The following is a 23,829-nucleotide window of genomic DNA, read 5'->3' as shown; positions in this document are numbered from 1 at the left end:
TCTGTAAAATGGAAATGCTAATACCAGCTTCACCAAATGAAGTGGATTAAATAAATCCAAGGGCAAAGTTTTTATGCACACAAATCTAGCCCAATTCCTGGCATGAGATGAACATTATGTAAATACAGGTTTCTCTTCCCCATTTCTTGACCACCACGAACCTAGTTCTACTTTCTAACCGCAGGTTTCCATGACAACTGAGGAAGAGTATCTAAACAAGAGATAGACATTTTGGCAACATTCAAATGGGATGCCTTTCCCCCAGGCTTTAATAAGCATAAGTCCATACACTGTTTAAGTGTAAAAAATTCAACTTTTATTATCAAACAGCCACCATCACTAAATGGGGGCCTGTAGCCCCTGCCTGTGCAAAGAAACAGTACCAGGGCCAGAGTGATGACCAGACATTCCCTTTTCCTGAAATGGGAGGAGGTTATTGTTGATGGGAAAAAGAAAGGCCAGAGAGATCTGTACAGGACCTCTTCTGCAAAATAATCGAAGGCAGAGGATGTTATCCATTTCCTTCAGTGAACAGTGAGGACTTTAAAGAACTTCCTGGACATGTTTCTCCTAATCTAGAGCTAAAAGAGTCAGGAGATAGCCGAGGATCTGGAAACAAAACACGGGTGAACAATTCTGTATCTGACCCTGTGTTCTCCACGTCTACCCTAGGCTTCTCTGGAGAGAAGTTCACAGCCTCAGAAGGGGGCAGGAGTTTGGCTGGAATTCCCCCTCTGTATTTAAATTTAAGGGAAGAAAAAATGAGTTTCTATCTACTCTATGTTTTGGTTAATACTCACAACTTCATGGGAACAAGACTTTCCCATACTTCTTAAGACTCTGCTAAGAGACAAATGCTTTGTGTCTAACACAAACTCAAGTAAGCCCACCAAGGCTGTTAGCCCCGTGGTCAAAACAAGTCGCCGGAGGACCCAGGCCTATGGCACTTGGGCTACTGAGGGTGCAAAGACAGCAGGCAGGGGCTGCAGAGATTGATAGTTTTCTGGGCGTCTTGTCCCGCCCTCATCACAGCCCTTCTTTCCCACGGTTAGTCTGTGTTTCAAATGCGTATGTCTGGCGCTGAGGGGACATTAGAGGGACAGTGGGGTGAAGCTCTCTAGGGGGCAGACTAAGCCGACTTCTGGGCTCAGACCCTTCTCTGTCTTCAGGTGGGAGTTCCAGGCAGCTAAAGGGCCGGGAAGAATGGGCAGGAATCATGCTACAAGGAGAGGTTCTGGAGTGGAAGCTATAATCCCCACCCCCCGTACAAGTCTGGGTGCGCCGAACTTCCTGAGCCTCAGCCTTCTGGCGTTCCCGGGCCAGGGCCACAGCAGCATCAAAGGAAAGACTACCCCCATTCCTCCAAGAAGCCCGAGATGCCCAAGCCCTTTCTCCAGGAGTCCCATCAAGCCTACCGGGTCTCGGACATGGGCTTGCGGGTGACACGTGGATCTTACCACACATCGCACTGGGCAGCTTGGCAAACTGTGGCTTTGGGGGCACGACAGGAACAGAGCGGACCTGTTGGACCTGAACTAGGCTGGAAGCCAGACGCATGCCCACACCACCAGTTGAACCACAGGGACATGAAGACAGGTCACATCCCTCAGGACTGAGCTGTCCCTCAGCCTCCATCCCCTCTGGCTCAGGTGGCTGTGGAGGGCCTTGTTCCACCTTAGAAGACTGTTCATTGACTTCTTCTGTACTGTCAGTCTCCAGGAACGATATACCTGGCCCTTGAGAGAGGGCCGCCTCTTCTAAGTGATCACTAACAGCTCTCCTGCCTTCAGTTTCTACATCTATGCTTTTCGGTTCCTTGCTGACCTCCCCTTCCTCCCCATCAGCATCTCCTTCTGGACTTACACTATCTTCACCATGTCCTTGATCTTCTCCTGACTTGAGGTCACTATTTCCCCTCAGTCCTTTGATCTCATCCCTTTTGTCTTTCTCAACCTCTTGTTTGTGTACAACTTCCCAGCTCTCCCCAGGAAGCAGGTACTCCTGGACTGAATGCTCTGGATCCATCCCAGAGTCTACTGGGATGTCCTCTCCTTTCTCAGCCCCTTCTTTTCTCCCAATCTCTCCCTCCTTCTTGTCTTTATCCTCTTCTCTTGTTTTCTCCATATCCTCAGTCTCTATACTTGAAACCTCTGGACCTTTGGAATTTTCTTCCTTGGTCTCTATCTCTTCACTACTCCCTTCTTCAAAACTACCCATCACCATTTGGCTTCTTTGAGCCTCCCCTCCTTCCTCATCAGCTTTTCCAGCTTCCATCTCAGTCTCTGGAATTGCCTCAGCATCTTCCCTGTTATCCGATGTGCCTCCAGGCTCAGTCTCCTTGTCCTCTTCGGCTTCCCAGCATTCCTGTTTTTCTTCAGCCTGGTTTGGAGGTTGTTTCCCACACCTTGTTGCCTCTTCCTCCAGACTCCCTACACCCTCCCAGTTCATGGGTCGAGGCCCCAGAAGGGGACTCAAGTCATCATAGGCACTCAAGAAGACTTCTTCCCCATTTTCCTCTTCCACTTCAGGTGTGGGGCCAGCAGAATCAGGGGAACAGCAGCTAGGAGCCAAGACGTACTGTGCATCATCCAGAGACAGATCATCCAGGGGCGGCTCCACGGAGAACTCTTCCACCTGTAGGCATAGCATTGTGGCTAAGAACCAGGTAGCCCTATCCACTCTCTAGGCTACACACTACCCGAATACCCAACATGGCTCCTCCTTACCTGAGGCCCAACTCCCAGGAGCTCCTCCAGGTAGCCCATCCCAGGGTCGTCCTCCCCAAGGGAGAAAGCTGCTGCTCCTGCGGCTCCTGCTGCTCCTGCCTTGGCCACCTCCCGGTCCTCCACCCCCACCCACTCAGGCTCTGAGCTGCTCAAGTCCTCTAGGAAGGAGAAGGAATCCTGCACCTCCTGGGACAAGGAGTCCTCCAGGACAGGAGTCATATCTTCTGGGCTTGAGTCAGCCAGGGGACCTGGGGCTGATCTTGCCTCCGACTTCTCATCTGTTGAAGGAAAGGTAGTTCCAGAAATCCAAAAGTCAAGGTCAGGCCCAACCCTTTCTGATATGGGTGTCTCTCAAACTGATATGCTAGGGGCCCAACACTCCCTTTATATAGTAGATAGTCATTCTGGTCTGAGAGGACGAGCCATGTGGACTAACTACTTATAGCTCTCTTCATTAATTCTCACTCAAGTGCCGAGCACCTTGGGTTATTTGAGTGTTTGTTTGTTTATTTGTTTTTTGGGTTTTGTTTTTGTTTTTGTTTTTCTTCAAGACAAGGTTTCTCTGTGTTGTTTTCGTGCCTATCCTGGATCTCACTCTGTAGACCAGGCAGGCTGGCCTTGAACTCACAGAGATCAAGCTATCTCTGCCTCCTAAATGTTGGGATTAAAGGCATGCACCACCATGACCAGCTCTAAGCATTGTGTTTTATATCTTTATAATGAATTTTTACATTTTCCCTACAGAATAAAATGTTATGTAGAGGGGCTGGATAGATGGTTTGGTTCACAAAGTGATTATATGGAAATATGAGGACCTGAGTTTGATCCCCAGAATTCCTGTAAAATAACTCTGGGAAGGTTGGTGTGCTCTTGTAACCCCAATGCTGGAACAGGGGGACAGGTAGGTCCGTGGAGCTAGTTGGCCAACCACCTTAGTCTACTTGGCAAGTTCTAGGCCAGTGAAATACTCTGTCATAGAAAAAAAAAAAAAACTGTGGACACCACCTAAAGAACACCACCTAAGGTTGTCCTCGGGTTCCGACATTCATGCGCACACATGCACTGCCACTCCCCTACACGCAAATACACTCCAAAGATAGAAGGAATATTATGGAGGCTGTTGTACCACATCCTTTGTTGAGACAGGTCTCCTGTATCCCAGGCTGATCTCAAACTATGGAGCTGGGGATGATCTCAAACTTCCATTCTTCCTATCTCCCAAGTGTTGGATGACAGACATGAGCCTCCACACCAGGTTTATGATGGGGTGCTGGGGACCAAATCCAGGGCATTGTGCGTGCCAGGCAAGCACTGTACCAACCGAGCTGCATCCCCAGCTCTTTATCCCCATTTTGCTTTAATAAAACTGAAGCTCAAAGCAGTTTCTTCAAGGTCTCACGGGTAACAAGTGGTAACGACAAAATCTGAACCTCCGTCTACTTAACTGTCCTGTTTACTTCTATACAACCTCGGGATCTCTGATCAGTGACACTTTGGGAATAGGAGTCTGAGCATGAATCAGATCTTAGCTCTTCCTACCTAAATCAGCAGTGAGTTGTTTAAGGTACCTTTCAGGTTCTACTGTTGTAAGAATAACAATACTTATATCTTCATATTATGAGGAAGTGAAATGAGCTAAAACTTCAAAGTGCCTAACAAAGTCCTCAGCATATATTGGCAAGTGTTATTTAGGTCTTAGTGTTAATGCTGTAATTAATGACTCTTTTGTTTGTTTTTGTTTTCTCGAGACAGAGTTTCTCTGTGTAGCCCTGGCTGTACTGCAACTGGAGACCAGACTGGCCTCAGACTCAGAGATCCTCCTTCCTCTGCCACCCTGGAATTAAAGGTATGTGCCTCCACCACCCAGTGACTGAGCTGCAAGTCACTAACTTTTGTACTTACCCATACTTGTATGCATTTATTAAGTCCCTTATGTGTCTGGCACAGACCCCTATTCTTGGGGTAAGTCGGTGATTTGAAGCCTGGCAGAGACCCCTTCTCCATTTCATATAACCTAATAATATTACTGGATTCCCAAACCCCAAGTCTAGGCAGATACCATAAGACTGTGTTCAAAGCCTAAAGGCTGAAGCCTTTGTCCTTCCAAGGCTGCATCCTCAGCACCAGAACTTCAACCTAAAGTTCTAGATCCCTTTCTAACCCTAGGCAATCTCCAAGTTCTCACCTGGGGGGCCAGGTCCTGGGCCGGGACCTGAGGCAGGGCTTGGCCTGGGCTGTAAGGCAGGGCACTCAAGGCCACGGGTCAGCCTGGCCAAGGAGACGTTAGAGATGATGTTTGGAGGTACACTGAGGATAGAGGTTATGTGTAGAGGGAGGTTGACGTTGTAGGGGTCTGAGATGTGGACACCGGCGCAACGCTCTGCACGGCTGCTACCCGAGGCCCGAATAGCTGACCGCCCAGCTCGCGGAGTTCCTGGCTCAGAATTCGCACTGCCCTGTGCCTCTGCCTCAGGCTCCTGTTCACCCTCTGCGGCATCCATGGAATTATTCTCCAAGCTCTCAGACGTCAGTGAGCTCGGCTGAGGACTGCTGGGCCCCACCAGCCCCTCTGGCTCTGTGGAAGGGAAGACAGGGTCACTTAGTTAGTAGCCTCAGCTCCAAAGGGTCTTGACAGCTCAAATAAGACCTCAGCAGCTCTGTTTTCTTAGATTTTAGAGGTAGGATGACTGGAAGGTACCAGACCCAGCTTCCTTTGTCCCCTACTGCAAATTATCCACCCAGTCAGCAGGTCAAAGATCATACACAACCTGATGGATCCTCTTGCCTGTCTGTAGATACAGTCACTAGCAATCACTAACACACTAATGTACGTGTGTGTGTGTGTGTGTGTGTGTGTGTGTGTGTGTGTATGTGTGTGTGTTTATATGATGGGGAAATGTCTTTCTGTGTACTATGAATATGTGTTGCTCTGATTGGTTGATAACTAGAGCTGTTTGGCCTATGGCAAGGCAGCTTAGAGGCAGGTGGGAAATTGAAACAGAGAGACAGAAGAGAAAGGAGAAGCAAGGACATGCTGCCAGCCACCACCATGAGAAGCAAGATAGAAAAGTACTGGTAAGCCACAAGCCACGTGGCAAAGTATAGATTTATAAAAATGGGTTAATTTAAGATATAAGAACTAGATAACAAGCCGGGCGGTGGTGGCGCACGCCTTTAATCCCAGCACTCGGGAGGCAGAGCCAGGCGGATCTCTGTGAGTTCAAGGCCAGCCTGGGCTACCAAGTGAGCTCCAGGAAAGGTGCAAAGCTACACAGAGAAACCCTGTCTCGAAAAACCAAAAAAAAAAAGAACTAGATAACAAGAAACCTGCCATGGCCATAGTTTAAAAATAATATAAGCCTGTGTGTGTTTATTTGGGTCCGAGCAGCTGCGAGTGCGGCAGGTGAGAGAGATTTGTCCTGACCGCAGGCCAGGCAGGACACAAAAAACATTCAGCTACATTTATACCCTCCTACACACATACCCAGAGTCTCCAGGTACAAATACTCATGAATAAACCCACAGATTAGACAATAGGCTCATCTATTGGAAAACTTGGCATCTGTCTCCAAGACTGGTATATAATAGGTATTCATTGATTTTTTTTTTAATTACTGGACACAGTTGGCCACATTTGTAGACACATAAGCCTGCATTGTTACTGTCACAGCACACACACACACACACACACACACACACACACACACACACATAGCCACTAACACCTGTACTCACCATCGATGGCCCCAGCTGCAGCACTCAGTGAGTCCATGCTCTTAGCTGGCCGCAATGTCCCCTTGTTGGATTTTTCTTCTAAAAATATGAATGTACATAGCACCAAGACCTTGCACACCCTCGGCAGAGCCCCATCCCCTCATCATCCCGGACCTACCCCTGTCCTCAGCCCTCAGTGGAAGTTTACGTTTTGTCTCATGGCCAGAGCGACCCAGATTGAAGATAGATCGCCATTTCCTGACCTTCAAAGACCCCTTTCTCCTGCAGAGATTGGAGATGCAATTAGGAGTGGAGTCTGGGTGGTCAGTGCAAGGGAAGACCCAGGAAGGAGGCCTTACTTGTGTTCTGCAATCTCAATGATAGTATGGTAGGGCCGGATCTGTGGAGGTCCATCGCCAGCCTGCAAGATGCTAGGCAAGTGGTAGGGAAGAGACCTGGGCATGAGGTCCTCAGAGCTGCCTGATGCCCGGGCCCCTGGAAGTGATTTCCATCCACTCTCCAAATCTGCACCAGCTAGGAAAACAAGAAGAACCGGTTAGCCAATAGCAGAGCCAAGAAAGGAACCTCAAGTCCCCAGTCCATCCTCCTCACCAAACTACCAGGCTAAGGATATATGCAGAGGCTTTTGGAGAAAGACCCTCTCTGTCCATTTCAGAAGGGGTATTCTGAAGCACAGAGGAGACCAGGAGATCCCAAGACATTAGCCTTGGCATCCAAGGTGGTGCCGCAGAGGCCAATCTGTATGCTAGGATGCCAGCAGAAGAGGCCTGCTCAAGTCCTAGCAGTACTGATATTTCTCCAGTGTTCTCTGCGTGCGATCATCACATCCCTCCCTCTGTGAGAGACACAGTCGACTACCCACAAAATGAAAAAATGGGATGAAGTGACTTTCGAGGCTCTCTACAGTCAATCTTAGTCAAAACCATAAAACAGCTAAAGCTCTCCCTAGTAGAGAGTGGTGATAGGTAACGGGCAGAAAGGACACTAACCAGAGAGGGAAGCACCACCGAAGAGCTGGTCCACGTGGGTGAGGATGAACTCCACAACAATGGACTGCACACGCACCTCCATGAACGCTGCTGTCCCGTTGAAGCCTGAGGCCTCTATGTCCTTAGACCTGTCAAGATGTGGGGTCAGTCCCTAGCAAGTCTCAAAACACTTTTCTATCTAAAGTCTTTCTGAAGACACACACACACACACACACACACACACACACACACACACACACACACGAGGAATGACAGACGAGGTCTTATTATGTAGCTGTGGTTGTAGTTGGTCTAGAACTCTCTGTGTACACCAGGCTGGCCTTGAACCCACAAAGATCCACCTGCCTCTGCCTCCTGAGGGCTAGTGTTAAAGTCATGTCGCAAAATGCCCAGCCTCTGAAATACTCTGTACTCTCCGTTCCTTGTCCTGACCTCTTAAGCCACAGGTATGAGTCAAGTTCAAACACCACGTCCCCCAGGAAAGCCATCGTAGACACCCTCAAACAACCTCTCCTTTCCTTTCATACTTCTTGCGCAGTAGCACAAAAGGAAGGCTATGAGAATTGTTATAATTAATAATGCTTTGTGCCATAGCGAGTGATCTACAGCCCAGTTCATGAATAGACTGTGAGATGTTTGCTCAGGAAATATTTGTCAAAGACCAATATTCTAGTCCCCGAACCCCTCAGCACAGTGTAAAGAACAAAGGCCTTGCTCTTAAGAACTTCACTTGGTCTCCGAGAAGGCCCAAGTTGGTAGATTCTATACCACTCGGCTACTGCTGAACCTTCCTGCCTTCCTGTGCTAACAAGACTCACCCACCCCCAGCCCCTCCAATATGCCCACACAACCACATCCACTTGGGTATATCTTGCTACACCATGGTAAGTCTCCCTGCAGCTCCACACTGCTCATACCCACACCCACCTCAGCAGGTTGGGGGCCCACACAATCGCCAGATTTCGGGCATGCATGTTGGTTTGGGCACTGAATGAGGCCATGTGGACCAAGTGCCTCATAAGGAACTCCAGCGTCCTGCAGAAACAAGAAAGGGATCACTGAAAAAAAGAAAACTTGAAGCAGGGGTGGCTGAGACCTGAAAACTGGGAGAGACAAGCAAAGGCTTGGGCTGTAGGTGGGGAGGGGTGGAGTGGGGAAGGTCTCTGGAGTACCGAGGGTGGGGTCCCACACACCTGTAGTTTGGGGCAGGGAGTTCTTGAAGCACCTCTAGGATCTTGATCAAGCGCTCCGGCTCTAGCTGCACTGCCACTGCCTCCTAATTGGGGACAAGGGTGTAAGAAGGAGACGTCGACTCAGAGATGACCGTCTTGCTTCTCAGAGGTCCAAATTAAACGTTCAGAAATGATCTATTGCTGTGTTCCACAATGGCCCCACCTAGATCTTCAAGGCACCACAAAATAGTGAAAACACCTCAGTCTTGAGCATGGTCGCACATGTCTATGATCCCAGCACTCTAGGCAAGAGGTAGAGGACAAGGGCTGGGATGTAGCCCAGTGGCAGAGTACTCACCCAGCATTCACAAAACCATTGGTTCGATCCACAGATCCACAGAAAGCTTAGGACCTTTGGGCCCACAAATGACTACTGAATCTTATTTATATTTAATAGTCTGTCTTGTGACCTTGAGCAACTCACTGCTATTCCCCTGCCTCAGTGTCCACACTAGACTGTTGAAAGCTGTCTGGGAAGGGGATATGCCCAGGCTAGTTTGGATGGACTAAGCAGGCTGTGGTTGCTATTCAGAGTCTCTGTGTTGTTGCGCTCAGTAAAATGCAAAGCTCCTTTCGCAAGTAGATGGGGTTTTGAGCCCAGTCTAGGCTCAAACTCTACACTCCAGCAATCCTTCTGCCTCAACCTCCCAAGTAGCTAGATCTTTAAAAGTATTACTCAAATCAGGACACCATTTTTTTTTTTTTTGAGACAGGTTTTCTCCATGTAGTTTTGGTGCCTGTCCTGGATCTCTCTCTGTAGACCAGGCTGGCCTCGAACTCACAGAAATCCGCCTGGCTCTGCCTCCCGAGTGCTGGGATTAAAGGCATGCGCCACCACCACCCGGCCCAGGACACCATTTTTGTTGTGTTTTCTCCTCCAATGCTATTTAAGATACAGTTACAATTGATGGAGGGACATTCCTGAAAATATTTTTGTTAGGTAAACAGCATTTTCGTTCTCTTAAGTGTAGGGAAACTCTGGTCTAGGTGCTTTCCAAGGCCTCCCAGCTTAGACAACCTGCCCTTTACCTCCCAAGTCTTACCACTGTGCTGTGTGCAGTCTGTAGGCCTTAGGGGAATACACCATAGGGAAAAAATGAAGACAAGAAGGACAAGGGTTGACAGAGGTGGCAGGGGCCTGAAGAGATCTGAGAAAGAGGGGTCTTCTTCTCAGTAATGCTTTACTGTCCCCCAGAACCCCTAGGATGGTGGCTGGCACATGACACCCATGGGATGTCAAAATTGAAGTGGCGGCCCTCGAACCTTGTCTTCCATCCCTCCTGCCTCTCACTCAACTCACCGCAAATTTGTCATAGAGCCGATAAGTGAGGAGAGGATCTGGTAGTTCTCTGAAATAGGCCTTGCACAAGGAGGAGACGCAGTGAATGTCCTGGAGGTAAACGTCCCGCCGAAGGTCGGGCTTCCGCTCTGCCTCGAATTCCTGCCTGGGGAGGTGCAGAGTGGTCAGGAGGGGTAAAAGTCAGACAGAGGCTATGTAGGGAGAAGTAGGATCTATTAGAGGTCAGCTGCAGACAGGGTCATGGTCCAACACATGTGAGACTTGGAAGGAGAATGTTAGAATGTACACGTACACGTGTATATCCATTATATATACATATATATTCACTGGCATATTTACATGTATTTTCTATATATGTCAGGAAATATTAGGAATTGCATATGTGTATATGTAGATGTGATGTAAATGTAGATGTAGATGTAGATGTAAAGATGGGTGTAGAGGTAGGTGAGTGGATCTGTGTATGACCAACCAAGGATGCATGATTAGCAGCGAAGAGGTATGTAGGAATCAGTAGACATGAGCAATGGACTTAAATGTGTCTTTCTTTTTTTCTTGTCATATTTTGAGAAGGGTCCCATTATATAGTTCTAGGTGGCCTGGAACTCAATACATAGGACCAGGTTGACTTCTGACTCACAGAGATCCATTGGCCTCTGCCTTCTGAATGCTACCATTCAAAGTGTATGCCACTGTGCCTAGCCTGGGTGTAATCTTTTAAAAAAAAAATTAAATCTTCATGGTCTTGGATAGATTAGCCAACAGTTGCTCAGATATGGCACCAAAAGTACCAACAACCAAAAGGAGAAAATAGATAAACTGATGACCAAATTCTCCTGAGACAGGAGGATTCCCATGAATTTGAGAGTAGCCTATGCTATATAAGTTCTAGTCCAGTCTTAGTTACACAGTAAGACTGAAGAAAAAAGAGATAGAGAGAGCAAGACAAGGGTCTGGGGAGATATCTCAGTTGATAAAGTGCTTGTCCCATGAGCATAAGGATCTGAGTTCAGATCCCCGGCACCCACATAAAAAGCCAGGCACAGCAGCGGAGGCCTATAAGCTCAGCACTGGGGAATCCCAAGAGTTTGCTGGCCAGTCTGTCTAGCCTAATCTGAAAGTTTCAAGTTCAGCAAGATACTCTGTCTCAAATAACAACAATAACAGCAATAATGTAGGGGGGACTGGAAAGATGCTCAGCAGTTAAGCTGCTCTTCCAAAGGACCTAGGTTCTATTCCCAGCACCCTCGCAGTCATTTGTAAATTACAATTCTGGGCCTCCTTGATGTCTGTGGGCACTAGGCGCACACATAGTTCACAGGCATACAAGCAGGCAGAACACCCATACACATAAAATAAAAAATTTTAATAAAAATAAATTAATTTAAAAAATAAAAATGATTGAGGAAAACAAGTATTATTGATCTCTGGCTTCCACACAAACACACATACCCACACAAACACATACGTACATATACCATACACAAAAGAAGAGGAGGGCCGGGCGTTGGTGGCGCACGCCTTTAATCCCAGCACTCGGGAGGCAGAGGCAGGCGGATCTCTGTGAGTTCGAGGCCAGCCTGGGCTACCAAGTGAGCTCCAGGAAAGGCGCAAAGCTACACAGAGAAACCCTGTCTCGAAAAACCAAAAAAAAAAAGAAGAAGAGGAAAGGAACATTTATGCGTCAAAGGACACTATCAATAAAATGAACCCTGGGTTCAAAATTCCCACTACCACAAAAGAAGAAAAGGATAACACCCACAAACCACAGGTGGGGAGCAGGAAACACTGCTCATCACACATGTGATTAAAATCTAGTACTCAGCCAGGCTGTGATGGCTCACTTTAATCCCAGCACTCAGGAGGCAGAGGCAGGCAGATCTCTGTGAATTAGAGGCCAGCCTGGTCTACAGAGTAAGTTCCAGGACAGCCAAGGCTACGCAGTGAAACCCTGTCTCAAAAAAAAAAAGTCTAATATTTGAAACATACCATCTTATTACAACTCAATGATTTAAAAAACGATTAAGCAGAAGCATAAGGTTTGAATAGGTGTTTCCCAAAAGAAGTGCTGAAAGTGTTCACCTCATCTGTAGTTGGGGAAATGCATACGTAAGTCACAATGACTTATCAGTACACACCCACTAGGATGACTGCCACCAGAAAGACAGTGACAAATGTCAGCAGGGCTGTGCAGAAATTCAAACCTTCATACATTTATGGCAGGGATATAAATGATACAGCTGTTATAGAAAACAATTTGGTAGTTACTTTTAAAAGTTCAACATGAAGTTACCATATGGTTCAGCAGTTCCACTCAGGTATACATTCATAAGAACTGAAAATATACCCATAAAAGCTTAAACATGTTTGTAGTAGAATTATTTATAATAACCAAAAGGCAGAAACAACCTGGATAGCCATCAACTGACAAATGGGTAAAAAAATGTTATGTAGCTATCCTGGAGAACTGTATTCATCCATAAAAAGCAATAAAATACACAGCATTCATGAACCTTGAAAGAACTCAGAGTGGAGAGCCAGACTCACAAAAAACATGTATTGTATCATTGGTTTATTTATGTGAGATGTCCAGAACAGACAGATCCATACGGACAGAAAGTCAAGTTAGGTGAAGGGGAAATGCAGAGGTTTTTTTTGAAGGATGGTGACATGTTCTGGAATTAATGATGATGGTTGCAGTGTTGTGAATATACTAAAAATAACTGATGCAAACATTTTTAAATGGTGAATTTTATAGTATGCAAATCGTGTGCATGTGCATGTGTGTATGTGTATGTATTAAAAGCAGACTGTATATGTGGGAGTGGAGAGAGTATGTGTGCTGAGGGAATGAGCTTGGGGTCCCCACCTTCCCTGACCAGACTTTGGAGCCTCTCCTTGGAATAGTACCTGACATCTGTGCTTCCTTCTCCCACTTCCCCTTACCCCTCCTGCAGCTTTCCCCAGCAGTTTTTTTTTTTAAAGATTTATTTATTTATTATGTATACAGAGGAGAGCGCCAGATCTCATTACAGATGGTTGTGAGCCACCATGTGGTTGCTGGGAATTGAACTCAGGACCTCTGGAAGAGCAGTCAGTGCTCCTAACCTCTGAGCCATCTCTCCAGCCCCCTCCCCAGCAGTTTTTGCCATGGCTCCCTGGCCCACAGAGCCTGCCAACTCTGTCTGACTCACCGGAGCTTCTGGATGTTAGAGGAGACCCCTGAGAGGCGGTAGATCCCATCCACCACTCCATACTCTTGCACAAATTCTGCACAGCTCCTTAGCACCTGGGGCACTGGGGACACAGATAGGCAGAGAAAAGAACATCTGAAAAGCTAGAGACTGTAAGGGGTCTGAGAAATGGCAGCATCATGGAAGAGGGTTCACGGAGATTAATTAATTAAGGGCAAAGCTTATGAAATAAAAAACTCCCTGGAAAGGTTCTTACAGGCGATCAGACTCAACTCACCTATCTTTGTATAATAATTTTATCCCGTGGTCCTGGAGTCTCAGCATAAACTCCAGTACTTTGAAGAGGAAGTCACTGCTACTCAATATTAACCTCTCAGTGCTATCTCTTTTTCAAAGATAAAAAAAATTTTTTTTAATTATGTGTATGTGTCTGTTCAAGGTAATTTGCGTATAGTACTGGTGCCTGCAGAGGCCAGAGATATCAGATATCCCTGCAGCTGGAACTGTAGGGGCTTGTGAGGTGCCCGACATGGGTTCTGGGAACTGAATTCGGATCCTCTGCAGCAGCAGTAAGGGCTTTTAATCGCTTCAGCCCCAGGTCTCTAACAGGCTTTCTCTTCGGCCACCAATCAGCTCCCAAATTATGATGCAGAGAATGATTGGTTATGAATGCTCGGCCTTATGCTTGTCCCACTAGCTCATAACTTAATCTGTTTCTCTTCATCTATATTTTTGCCTCAGTGCTTTTTACCTTTCATTCTGTATGTCCTACTCCCTATTAAGCTGGCTGACGGCTGCCTGGCTGGAGGGCCCTGGGCATCTCCCTCTTTTCCTCTCATTCTTTCCTCCTTCTCTTTCTCTCTCTCTCTCCTCCTCCTACCTATTCTCTCTGCCCACCAGCCCCACCTATACCTCCACTGACTAACTATTGGTTGTTCAGCTTTTTATTCGGCCAATCAGGTGCTAAGTAGGCAGGTAAGGTGAAACAGCAACACATCTTTACATTGTTGAACAAATGCAGTGTAAACAAATGTAACATCTTTACATCATAAAACAAATGCTGCATAAACAAATGTAACACATCTCTACATAGTTAAACAAATGTCGCATAAACAAATGTAACACATCTTTGCCTAGTTAAAGTAATATTCCATAACACAGCTCTACCTCTATTTGTTTGTTCAATTGTTTGTTTTAAGACAGGGCCTCATGGATCTTGGCCTGGCCCTCAACTTGCTATGTAGTTGAGGAAGACCTTGAATTTCTGATCCTCTTACCTCTATTGCTGTGGAATAATCTTTCTCTACATTGTGTGAATATATGTCACTATAATTCGTTTAATAAACAAGCTGACTGGCCAATAGCTGAACAGGATAAAGTTAGGAGAGAAAGCCAAACTGAGATTAATGGGATGAGAAAGGTAGGAGTCAGAGGAGATGCTAGCTAGCCACCTAGCAAGCAGGACATGTAAAAAATGAGGTAACAAGCCATGAGCCATGTGGCAAAGCATAAATAGAAATATGGGTTAATTTAAGTGTAAGAGTTAGCTAGTAACAAGCCTGAGCTATTGGCCCAGCATTTATAATTTATATTCTGCCTCTGAGTCCATTATTTGGGACTGGGTGGTCGGGACAGGAAAACTGTGCTTTACACTCTACTCCCTGAGTACTGGGATTACAGGTGTACACCATCACATTCTATTTGTTTGTTTTTGAGAGTCTCACCTAACCCAGGATGACCTTGAATTTGCTGTGTAGTTGAAGGTGACTTTGGATTCCTAATCCTACTGCTTCTGCTTCCTGAATGCTGAGATATAAGCGTATGCCCCCATACTTGGTTTACATGGTACTGAGATCAAACCCAGGGCCTGTGCATGCTCGGCAAACACTCTGTCAACCAAGCTACATCCTTAGTCCCTCTTTTTATGATATATACCCAGTAGTGTATCTTGTTTATTATTTAAATTTTACACAGAAAATGATGGGCTAGGATTGTAGAACAACAAACCATTTAGTACAATAACCTTACATTCTGTTTCAACAGTTTATATATGTTTTACAGCTTATATATAAATCCAGATGACAAAAACCTTAAACATCAATTAGCTTAAAGATGAAGAAATAAGCTTGGCATGGTGGTGCACACTTTTAATCCCAACACTTGGGAGGCAGAAGCAGGCAGATCTTTATGAGTTTGAGGTCAGCATGATCTACAAATAGAGTTCCAGGACAGCCAAGGCTACACAGAGAAACCCTGCCTCAAACAAAACAAAAACAGATAAATAATTAAGAAACACAAAAGAACTGGGCAATGGTGGCACATGCCTTTAATCAAAGCACTGGGGAGGCAGAGCCAGGCTGATCTCTGTGAGTCTGAGGCCTTTCTTGTCTACAAATTGAGTTTCAGGACAGCCAGGACTGTTACACAGAGAAAACTTGTCTTGAAACACCACTCCCCCCGAAAAAGAAAGAAACATAAAAAGAAAACCATCTCAATCTAACTTTAAATATCACTATCCATATTACAAGAAACAAGAAAATAAAACTATTAGGTAAATCACAACATAAAACGGAGAAGTAAGATAAATGGTATCTCTTTGTTTGTTTGTTTGTTTTTGTTTTTCAAGACAGAGTTTCTCTAATTAAAGGCATGTGTCACCAATGCCCGGCCAGGTAAATGGTATGTCATTAATAACCGTGTGTGTGTGTTTGTGTGTGTGTGTGTGTGTGTGTGTGTGTGTGTATGTGTGTGTGTATGTGTGTGTGTATGTGTGTGTGTGCGCGCGTGCACGCGCATCCCAGGATCCCTGAGTGAGTACAGAGAGGCATCCCAGGATCCCTGAGTGAGTACAGAGAGGCATCCCAGGATCCCTGAGTGAGTACAGAGAGGCATCCCAGGATCCCTGAGCTAACTGCAGGTGGTTGTGAGCTGCCCAACATGAGTGCAGGGAACCAAACTCTGGTCCTCTGCATGTGTTCTGAACTGCTGAGCCGTCCCTCCAGCCTCGCCCTCAGCTTTCAATGCTGTAGTTATGGGAAGAATAGGTCTGCACCTTTGGAACTGAAACTTCTCTTTGTCATCAGCTGTTACCCCAGAATTTTTAAAAGGGGCAGCAATTTTGTGGGGCAAGGGAGGCAAAGTAAAAGACTGGTCCCCAAACTGCACTTATGCAACACTCTGCCAGCCATGAAAAAAATGAACACTGGTTATCCCAGCTGAAATGGAATCCAGCTGGAGGCGTTTGGTTTGAGGCACTTTCTCTGGTAAGAAAGCTTATGGTTGACTTCAGAAAGTGCCAGACCTGATGACTCTGTCAGGCATGAAAGGAGAGAACTGACTTCCAGGTGCCTTCATGGCACATGTGTACCCACACAATATACACACAAAATAACATTTTTTTAAAGTGCAAAAAATTATTTTATCTCTACTGACCCTGGGCCACCACTGTGTTACTAGACTAATCTCCTTAAAGATAATATTGTGGTATTTCTCATGTTATCTTGATATAGTATTAGCTGTGATAGTGTCTTAAAAACAAGTGTTGAATCCCAGAGAGAAAGCCATGCAGCCAGACGGTGGTGGCCCACGCCTTCGATCCCAGCATTCAGGAGGCAGAGGCAGTCAGATCTCCCTAAGTTCGAAGCCAGCCTGGGCTACAGAGCTAGTTACAGTACAACCAAAGCTGTACAAAGAAACCCTGCCTCCGAAGACAAAAAGCAAAACAAACAAACAAACAAAGCCACGCAGCCAAAGGTAGCTGTGAGTGCAACCTAACTCAGATTATAAACCCTTTCCCCACTTTCAATCCTAGGCTACATAAACACCCAGCCTGCTCTAACCAAGTAGCCATTGCTTATCTTAAAGATACAGAATAAAATATGAGCTCCTCAGCCTGAGATATAAAACCTTCACAAACCAGGTCTTGACAAATTCTATGACTGAGCCCTTTGCTAGTCCATAAACAAGCCTGGGTACCATTCTTCATTGATGTGGCTTGGATATGCTTTTTCTCTCAGTGGTTCATGAGTGTAGTGATGTCGAGACCGGAAACAATTAAGAAAGTGGGGCCTAGTGAATGATAATTAGGTCATGGGGCTCTCTCTCCTCATGAATGAATTATCACCGTCTCTTGAATTTTGTGGGAGTTTGTTTGGCTCTTTTTTTTTTTTTAAACTGTGTGTATGTTCTTGCTGTTTGAGACATGGTCTTTATTACTAGCTCAGGATGGCCCTTATTCTTATTCTAATACTTTTCAAGTAGTGGGGTTATAAATGTGTGCCACCAAGGCTTACGATGCTGTACCTCTTTGGGGTGGAGTGGATCTTGCGTGACTGGATCAGAAAGTGGATTATCGTAAGCAATGCCACCCCATGCTTCTGCATGGTCCCTTCTGCATGGAGAGTTTTCTTTCCACCTCATCATATTGTGACATGTCTAGGGGTCCCTTGCTAGGATGCGGACATATGCTCTCTGAAACCCTCAGCCACTATAGCCATGAGCAAAATCAACCTGTTCATAGTTTCTTCGTTTGAGGTATTTTGCTGGAGCAGCACAAAACTGACTAAGGCACTTGTTCTATTCTCCTGTCTGGAAATAACTTCCCCTCCAATTGCCTGGTAAGCTATTACTCAAAACATCTCAAGCATCACCTCCTAGCTGGGCAAAGTGGCACATGCCTATAGTCCTAGCTCCTTGGGAGACTGAGGCAGGATAATTACTTGAGCCCTGGAATTCAGTCAGGGCTAACGTACAACATAATGAGACCATCTTTAAAAAAAAAAAAGGCAGGGCGGTGGTGGCACACGCCTTTAATCCCAGCACTCGGGAGGCAGAGCCAGGCGGATCTCTGTGAGTTCGAGGCCAGCCTGGGCTACCAAGTGAGTTCCAGGAAAGGTGCAAAGCTACACAGAGAAACCCTGTCTCAGAAAACCAAAAAAAAAAAAAGAGTGCTTGCTGGAAAGTAAGAGGACTGGGGTTCAGATCCCCAGAATCCATGTGAATTCATGTACAAGGGTTGCAATTCTAGCCTCACAAGGTAGAGACAGGAGATGCCCCAGAGCAATCAGGCTGATGATACTAGCCATAGCAGTAAACTGTGGGTTTGACTGAGAGACCCTGCCAAAAATAATGTGGTGGAGAGTGATGGAGAATGATCCCAAATATCAACCTCAAATCACCACACACACAAACACACACACACACACACACACACACACACACACACACACACACACAAGAATAAGACAAAAGTAAATAAAAAAGATCACTGTGGATTCTGAACCCTTTGCAGATTCTATATTACAATTCCCATAGTCCTTTGCTCATCTCAATATTTTTAAAGATGTATTTAATTTATATGTGTATGTATATGCATGCATCCTCTATGTGCACCATGTGCATGCAGCTACCTGAGGATCCCAGAAGAGGGCGTCAGATTAAGGTGGAACTAGAGTTACAGGCAGTTTCGAGCTACACTAAGTGGATGCTGAGAACTGAACCCAGGCCCTCTGCAAGGGCAGCAAATGCTCCTAACTATTGAGCCATCTCTCCAGTGTCCAATATCACAGTACTTACTACATTTTATTGTAAGTGGTTGTATCTGTACCTCCTGACAAATGGTACTCACTTGTCAAAGAATCATATCTCTCACTGTGGTAAAAAATAAGGTACTCAAATGTTCGTTAGATTACATGATGAATTAATTCAGAATTATGTCAGAATCATGACATCCCCTAGAGATTTGATAAAGGATATTGCGTTTGAGAAAACACTGAGTCTTGTTGACTGGAACTCACCAGAGAAATTCCTCATTTATGTCAGTGTCAGGGAAAGCTGTGTTTCTTCTCAGCTACCTATTTTTTGTTCCCTAAAAGCCTTGTGAGTTTCATATGACTTTAACCACTACGCAGTTCAAGGCCCAACCCCAGCAGCCACAGAACTATCTGACATGCATTTCTGGGTCCTACTCTTCCTAATTTCCCTTCAATTGAGTTTCTTCAGTCATTTATTTGTTCATTTAGTTGTGTCTCAGAAGTCAACCCAACTTTTTTTTTTTTTTTTTTTTTTTTTTTTTGGTTTTTCGAGACAGGGTTTCTCTGTGTAGCTTTGCACCTTTCCTGGAGCTCACTCTGTAGCCCAGGCTGGCCTCGAACTCACAGCGATTCGCCTGGCTCTGCCTCCCGAGTGCTGGGATTAAAGGCGTGCGCCACCAACGCCCGGCTCAACCCAACTTTTATGTTTGATGTTTATTTGTTTTGTTTTTCGGGACAGGGTTTATTTGTGTAACAGTCCTGGCTGTCCTGAAACTCACTCTGTAGACCAGGCTAGCCTCAAACTCACAAAGATCCACCTGCCTTCCCAAGCTTTTTGTGGAGCAAACACGACAGAAAACCAGAGCGCAGAATATAGATAATAATCCCACCAGCCACTGGTTTCACCTTTCTTCCCGTGACCTGGTTTTCAGATCCTTTGTCTTTTTGCTCATAACTGGAACTTAGGTAAGACAGGAAAAGAAGCATGGAGGGTATAAATAAATAAATAAATAAATAAAGAAGCCTTTGTTTTCAGGGTTTTGCACGTGTTAACATGCATCATCCTTAGAATGAGGGGCCTAGGACATTTGCACAATGTCCCTGGAGTGAGTGGTTCCTAAATTTTGGGCCCCTCTCATCTCTCCTCACCTCACTCTAGTCTCAGCCGTATGGATTACTGTTCATGCCTTCAGAACCTGCTCCCATTTTCCCATGGTCCCCCTGTCCTTAGTTCTGCACTGGATGCAGAGATAAGGCAGCCCTCCTTGTTGAAGCTGCTGGGTGCCTGATGCTGTATCAGTTCTTTTGGCCACCACATTACTCTGCTGATTCATAAACAGTCTGCTGGCTGGGCCTGGTTAGTGCACACTTGTAATCCCAGCATTCAGAGCTTACATAGCAAGAGAATATCTCAAAATGGGATAGAGAAATATCAATATCCCACTCTCATTTAGACTCCTAGGTTTAATCTTAACCAGGTTTTCCTGTCCTATTCTTTTCAGTTGATTTTCAACCTCTGGAGTAGGTCTTTACAGAGATGGGCCCCGATCTTAAGGAGCCTGAGCCATAAAGGAAATGGGCCGAGAGATAACAGGGTCAGAGATGGTGGCACTGCAGATATAAATCAAAGAAATGAAATCAGAGATGTAACCTAGAGACAAGATTGGGGTGATGGAGTCAAAATGATATGACGGATATGGGTGGAGTCAAAGAAGAAGTACCTACAGTGAACCAGAAACCGAAGCAAAGTATGTAAGTGTATGTAGGGCTGGGGGGAGGAAAAGATCCATTTAGGGGAAAAGAGTTGGGGAAGAGGTCTGAAGCTGAGCAAGGGTATAAGGATGGAGAAAACCACCAGATCATCAGGGAATATCAGTACACCAGGAGCAGATGATCTCACTGGCCTGGACCTTCATTTTCTTGCTGGGTATTGGGCTAAAGAGAGAAGCTCTCATCAGCTAGCCTCACTCATCCCTAACGATTTCCACCTCTCTCTACCAGGGTGTTTTGGGTAAGGGGAGGGGTTCTCACTGATGCTCTGGCACCCAAGATTCCTCTCTTAAGCCTTGGGATCAGGTGAACTTCTGATAAGGGACAGAAAGTATTTCTCACCTGCTCTGGGTTCACCTGCAATCAGGAGCCACTGGCCTTTCATTACTCCTGAATCTCTAGGGGAGAATCCCTTCACCTGCTGAGAATGATGAGTCTGGGAACCACAGAAAGGGAGTCTGGGCTGTCTGTGGATGATGGGAATCACAGGAAAGGGCTGAGCCAGGATAAGGAGGTTGAACTGAGGGTTTGTCAAGAGCTGCAAGAAATCCCCAGTTAAGTCATATGGCTGTCTGTCAAGAGTCATCGTCTGGTGCTGGCTAGATGGCTCATCAGTTATGAGAAGAGACTGTTCTTCCAGCGCACCCACACGGCAGCTAACAATTTTAACTCCAGTTCCGATGAGAATCTGATGCCCTCTTCTGGCCTCCATGGATACCGCACGCACGCGGAACACAGACATACCCACAGGGAAGACACTCACGCATATAAAATAAAAATAAATAAATCTCAAAAAAATTTTTGTTTTGATCATTTAGTGCTGATGAGATGGTTCAGAGGGTAAAAGATGCCTGGCACCAAGCCTGAAAACCTCAGTTCAACCTCTGAGACTCACTCTTTATGGTGGAAAGAGAGAATCCGATTCCAAAAGTTTCCCTCTGACTCCTACATATGCACCATGGTACATGTGGACACACACACACACACACACACACACACACACACACTAGTAATAATAATAATAACAATAAAAATATGGCCTGCCAGACAGTGGTGGCACACATCTTTAATCCCAGCACTCGGGAAGCAGAGGCAGGCAGATCTCTCTGAGTTTGAGGCCAGCCTGGTCTACAGAGCAAGTCCCAGGACAGCCAGGGTTACACAGAGAAATCCTGTCTTGAAAAACAACAACAACAAAATATGGACTGTGAGGTGGTAACAGTGGGTGGGTAAAGGTGCTTGCCACCAAACCTGATGACTTGAGTTTGATCCTTGGGACCCCTTGATGATGGAAGGAGAAAATCGATTCCCTCAAGTTGTCCTCTGACCTTCACACCTGCATGGGAACTAATATTCCCCTCCCCAACATGCATACAAAATATATAAACAATGTGGTAACTTTTTTAAAAAAAAAAAATCATTATCAAGAGTGGGATGAACGTAAAGGAGCCAGGCTTGCTCAGTGAGAAGAGGAAGGCACAGAAAAGTCCACCTCAGCTGTAAACACTCTTTCTTGGGGCCTGGGCTTTCCCTTAATGGAGGCTGGTAGGGATGGGGCCCTCTGATGGAGGAGAAAAGGGGAAGGAGGTGTCTGGGGACACAAGGGCGGGGCTAAGAGCAGGAAATGAGCTGGGAACCACCATCACCCTCCCTTCTCTGCAGGCACCACAACCAGAGAAGGGGACAAAGAGGAAATGACAGATTGGGGTGGGGTGGAGTGGGGGGGAAGAATCATGCCCTTTTTTGTAAGTCGCTGGGTGTGCTGAAAACAAGCTGGACAGTGTAGTCCAGATAGCTCAGTTTCAAGCCAAATTCAGACATGGTTCTGAATGCACGCTAGGCAGAGTGGTGAACCAGGGGTTGTCCCTGGGCATGCTGGCTTCCAAGCCCACTGCATAGTAAGCCAGGGGAGGAACTGAGGAAGCTCCAGACAGTGCCCACACCCCTCTTTATTAAACAGCTTCTACTCCCAACTTCAAATCAGGGCTTAAGCCATCTCCTTCACGTCTCCTGGGTTCCCCACATCAGCAGCGTCTCCCCTCGCCCTTCGACCACCGCAAACCCGTTCCATTTTTGCAAGCCATCTAAAGAGGGTCACTCCTTCCCCCGGCCCCCTCCTGTGGCCCAGCAAAGGTGCAGAAAGTCCAGGTCCCTTGTCCCTGGGTGCTGTTCTCCAGCTAGGATGCCTCCTTCCTCTCTCGCCAAGCTATATCCTCAGACCTACGGGGCCCATTCCCATCTGTGTCTCCATTTATTATTCTACCAACCCTCCCCTTCAGCCACTCTTCTGACACAGGGACCTCTGTTCCCACCCTCTGTCCTGTCTCCGTCCCGTCACCTGATTCATCAGCATCTATAGACTTTTCCAAATCTCACCGTCCCGCGTCTTGTTCCCTTGGACTTCCCACCCTCGCCCCCCGTCTCAGCGATCTGTCCCCTAACTCTTACAGAAGCGAGCCTCTCTGCCTTCTCTGAACCACATTTCCTGTCTTGCCTGTACACAGGTCTCATGGATGGTGACCCTGGGCCACTGGGCCCTAGCAGCTGATTCTTCCCAACAGACCAAATCAAGCCAGAGAAGACAAGCTTAGTGTCTGCGTGGCGCTCCATGCACCCACCCAGCTTCCCCCGGCTCCGGTTGGTCCCCTTACCGTCCTGGCCTGAGTGCTGTAGATGTTCCTGTAAGTCGCACCCAAACACCCGTTCCTTGGAGCAGCCTTTCTTCTTTCCTTTCTGCCGAGACTTCATGGCCAGAGCCCCAGGGATCTGGCCCCTCCACCTCTGTCCCCCAAAACCTTTGACCTACCAGTCCCCCATGGAATCCCAGTCAGTAGTTGGGTTTGGCCCGGCCCCAGAGGGGCAGGGCTCCAAACTGGAGGTGGAGGGTGGCCTGGGCAACGGACAGCAGCACTTGCCTCTGGGGGCCCCCTGGGGCCACACGGAAGTGGATATGGAAGAGGAAGCTACCAGAACCCGGGCATGAAGCTGCGTCTCGTGGCCAAGCTGAGCGGCAGCCCTTCTCGCCCTGTGCAGCTCTAGGGGGGCAGGAAGCTGTGCAGCTCCCCAAACCCACTTCCTGTTAGAGCATCTTTGCAACCACAGGGCCTGGGGTGGGGGTGGTAGCTGACATTCACATCCTCATCATTGCTGGGACTTCATCCATTGGTCACAAAGCGAGGTGATGTCAGAACCCTTGGGTGGAGTAATGGTGCCTGGGTTGTGAGCAGGTGGCTGGCATTTCTAGAGACCAAAATTCTTGGGTGGGACCGAGAACTGAGGCTTGCCGGTGAGCAAGACAGGAACGGACCGTACAGAATATACTCAGGATGGAGGGTGCCTCAGATGACCCTGT

At 46.7% G+C, this 23,829-nt stretch overlaps 1 protein-coding gene across 4 annotated transcripts; it reads right to left on the bottom strand.

Moving 5' to 3' along the window:
* Nucleotides 1-293: 293 nt before the first annotated feature.
* On the bottom strand, nt 294-23,620 carry Arhgap30 (Rho GTPase activating protein 30). 4 transcript variants are annotated; one of them, XM_006990611.4, is made up of 12 exons: nt 23,129-23,620; nt 13,177-13,279; nt 9,983-10,127; nt 8,644-8,726; nt 8,378-8,485; nt 7,451-7,578; nt 6,800-6,974; nt 6,619-6,722; nt 6,462-6,539; nt 4,912-5,301; nt 2,727-3,004; nt 294-2,634 (listed from the first exon to the last, which is right to left on the bottom strand). In XM_006990611.4, the coding sequence occupies exons 1-12, from the start codon at nt 23,223-23,225 to the stop codon at nt 1,027-1,029; spliced, it is 3,297 nt and encodes a 1,098-aa protein (XP_006990673.1). In that variant the 5' UTR covers nt 23,226-23,620; the 3' UTR covers nt 294-1,026. The 4 variants fall into 4 exon arrangements, with proteins under 4 accessions (XP_006990673.1, XP_006990674.1, XP_042114542.1 ...); XM_006990612.4 differs by having other exon boundaries at nt 2,910-3,004; nt 23,129-23,617; XM_042258608.2 differs by having other exon boundaries at nt 9,983-10,123; nt 23,129-23,584.
* Nucleotides 23,621-23,829: the final 209 nt, after the last annotated feature.

This window comes from Peromyscus maniculatus, chromosome 11 (genome assembly GCF_049852395.1).
Source record: "Peromyscus maniculatus bairdii isolate BWxNUB_F1_BW_parent chromosome 11, HU_Pman_BW_mat_3.1, whole genome shotgun sequence".
NCBI classification, from domain to species: domain Eukaryota; kingdom Metazoa; phylum Chordata; class Mammalia; order Rodentia; family Cricetidae; genus Peromyscus; species Peromyscus maniculatus.
This window is presented reverse-complemented; position numbering and strand designations above follow the sequence as displayed.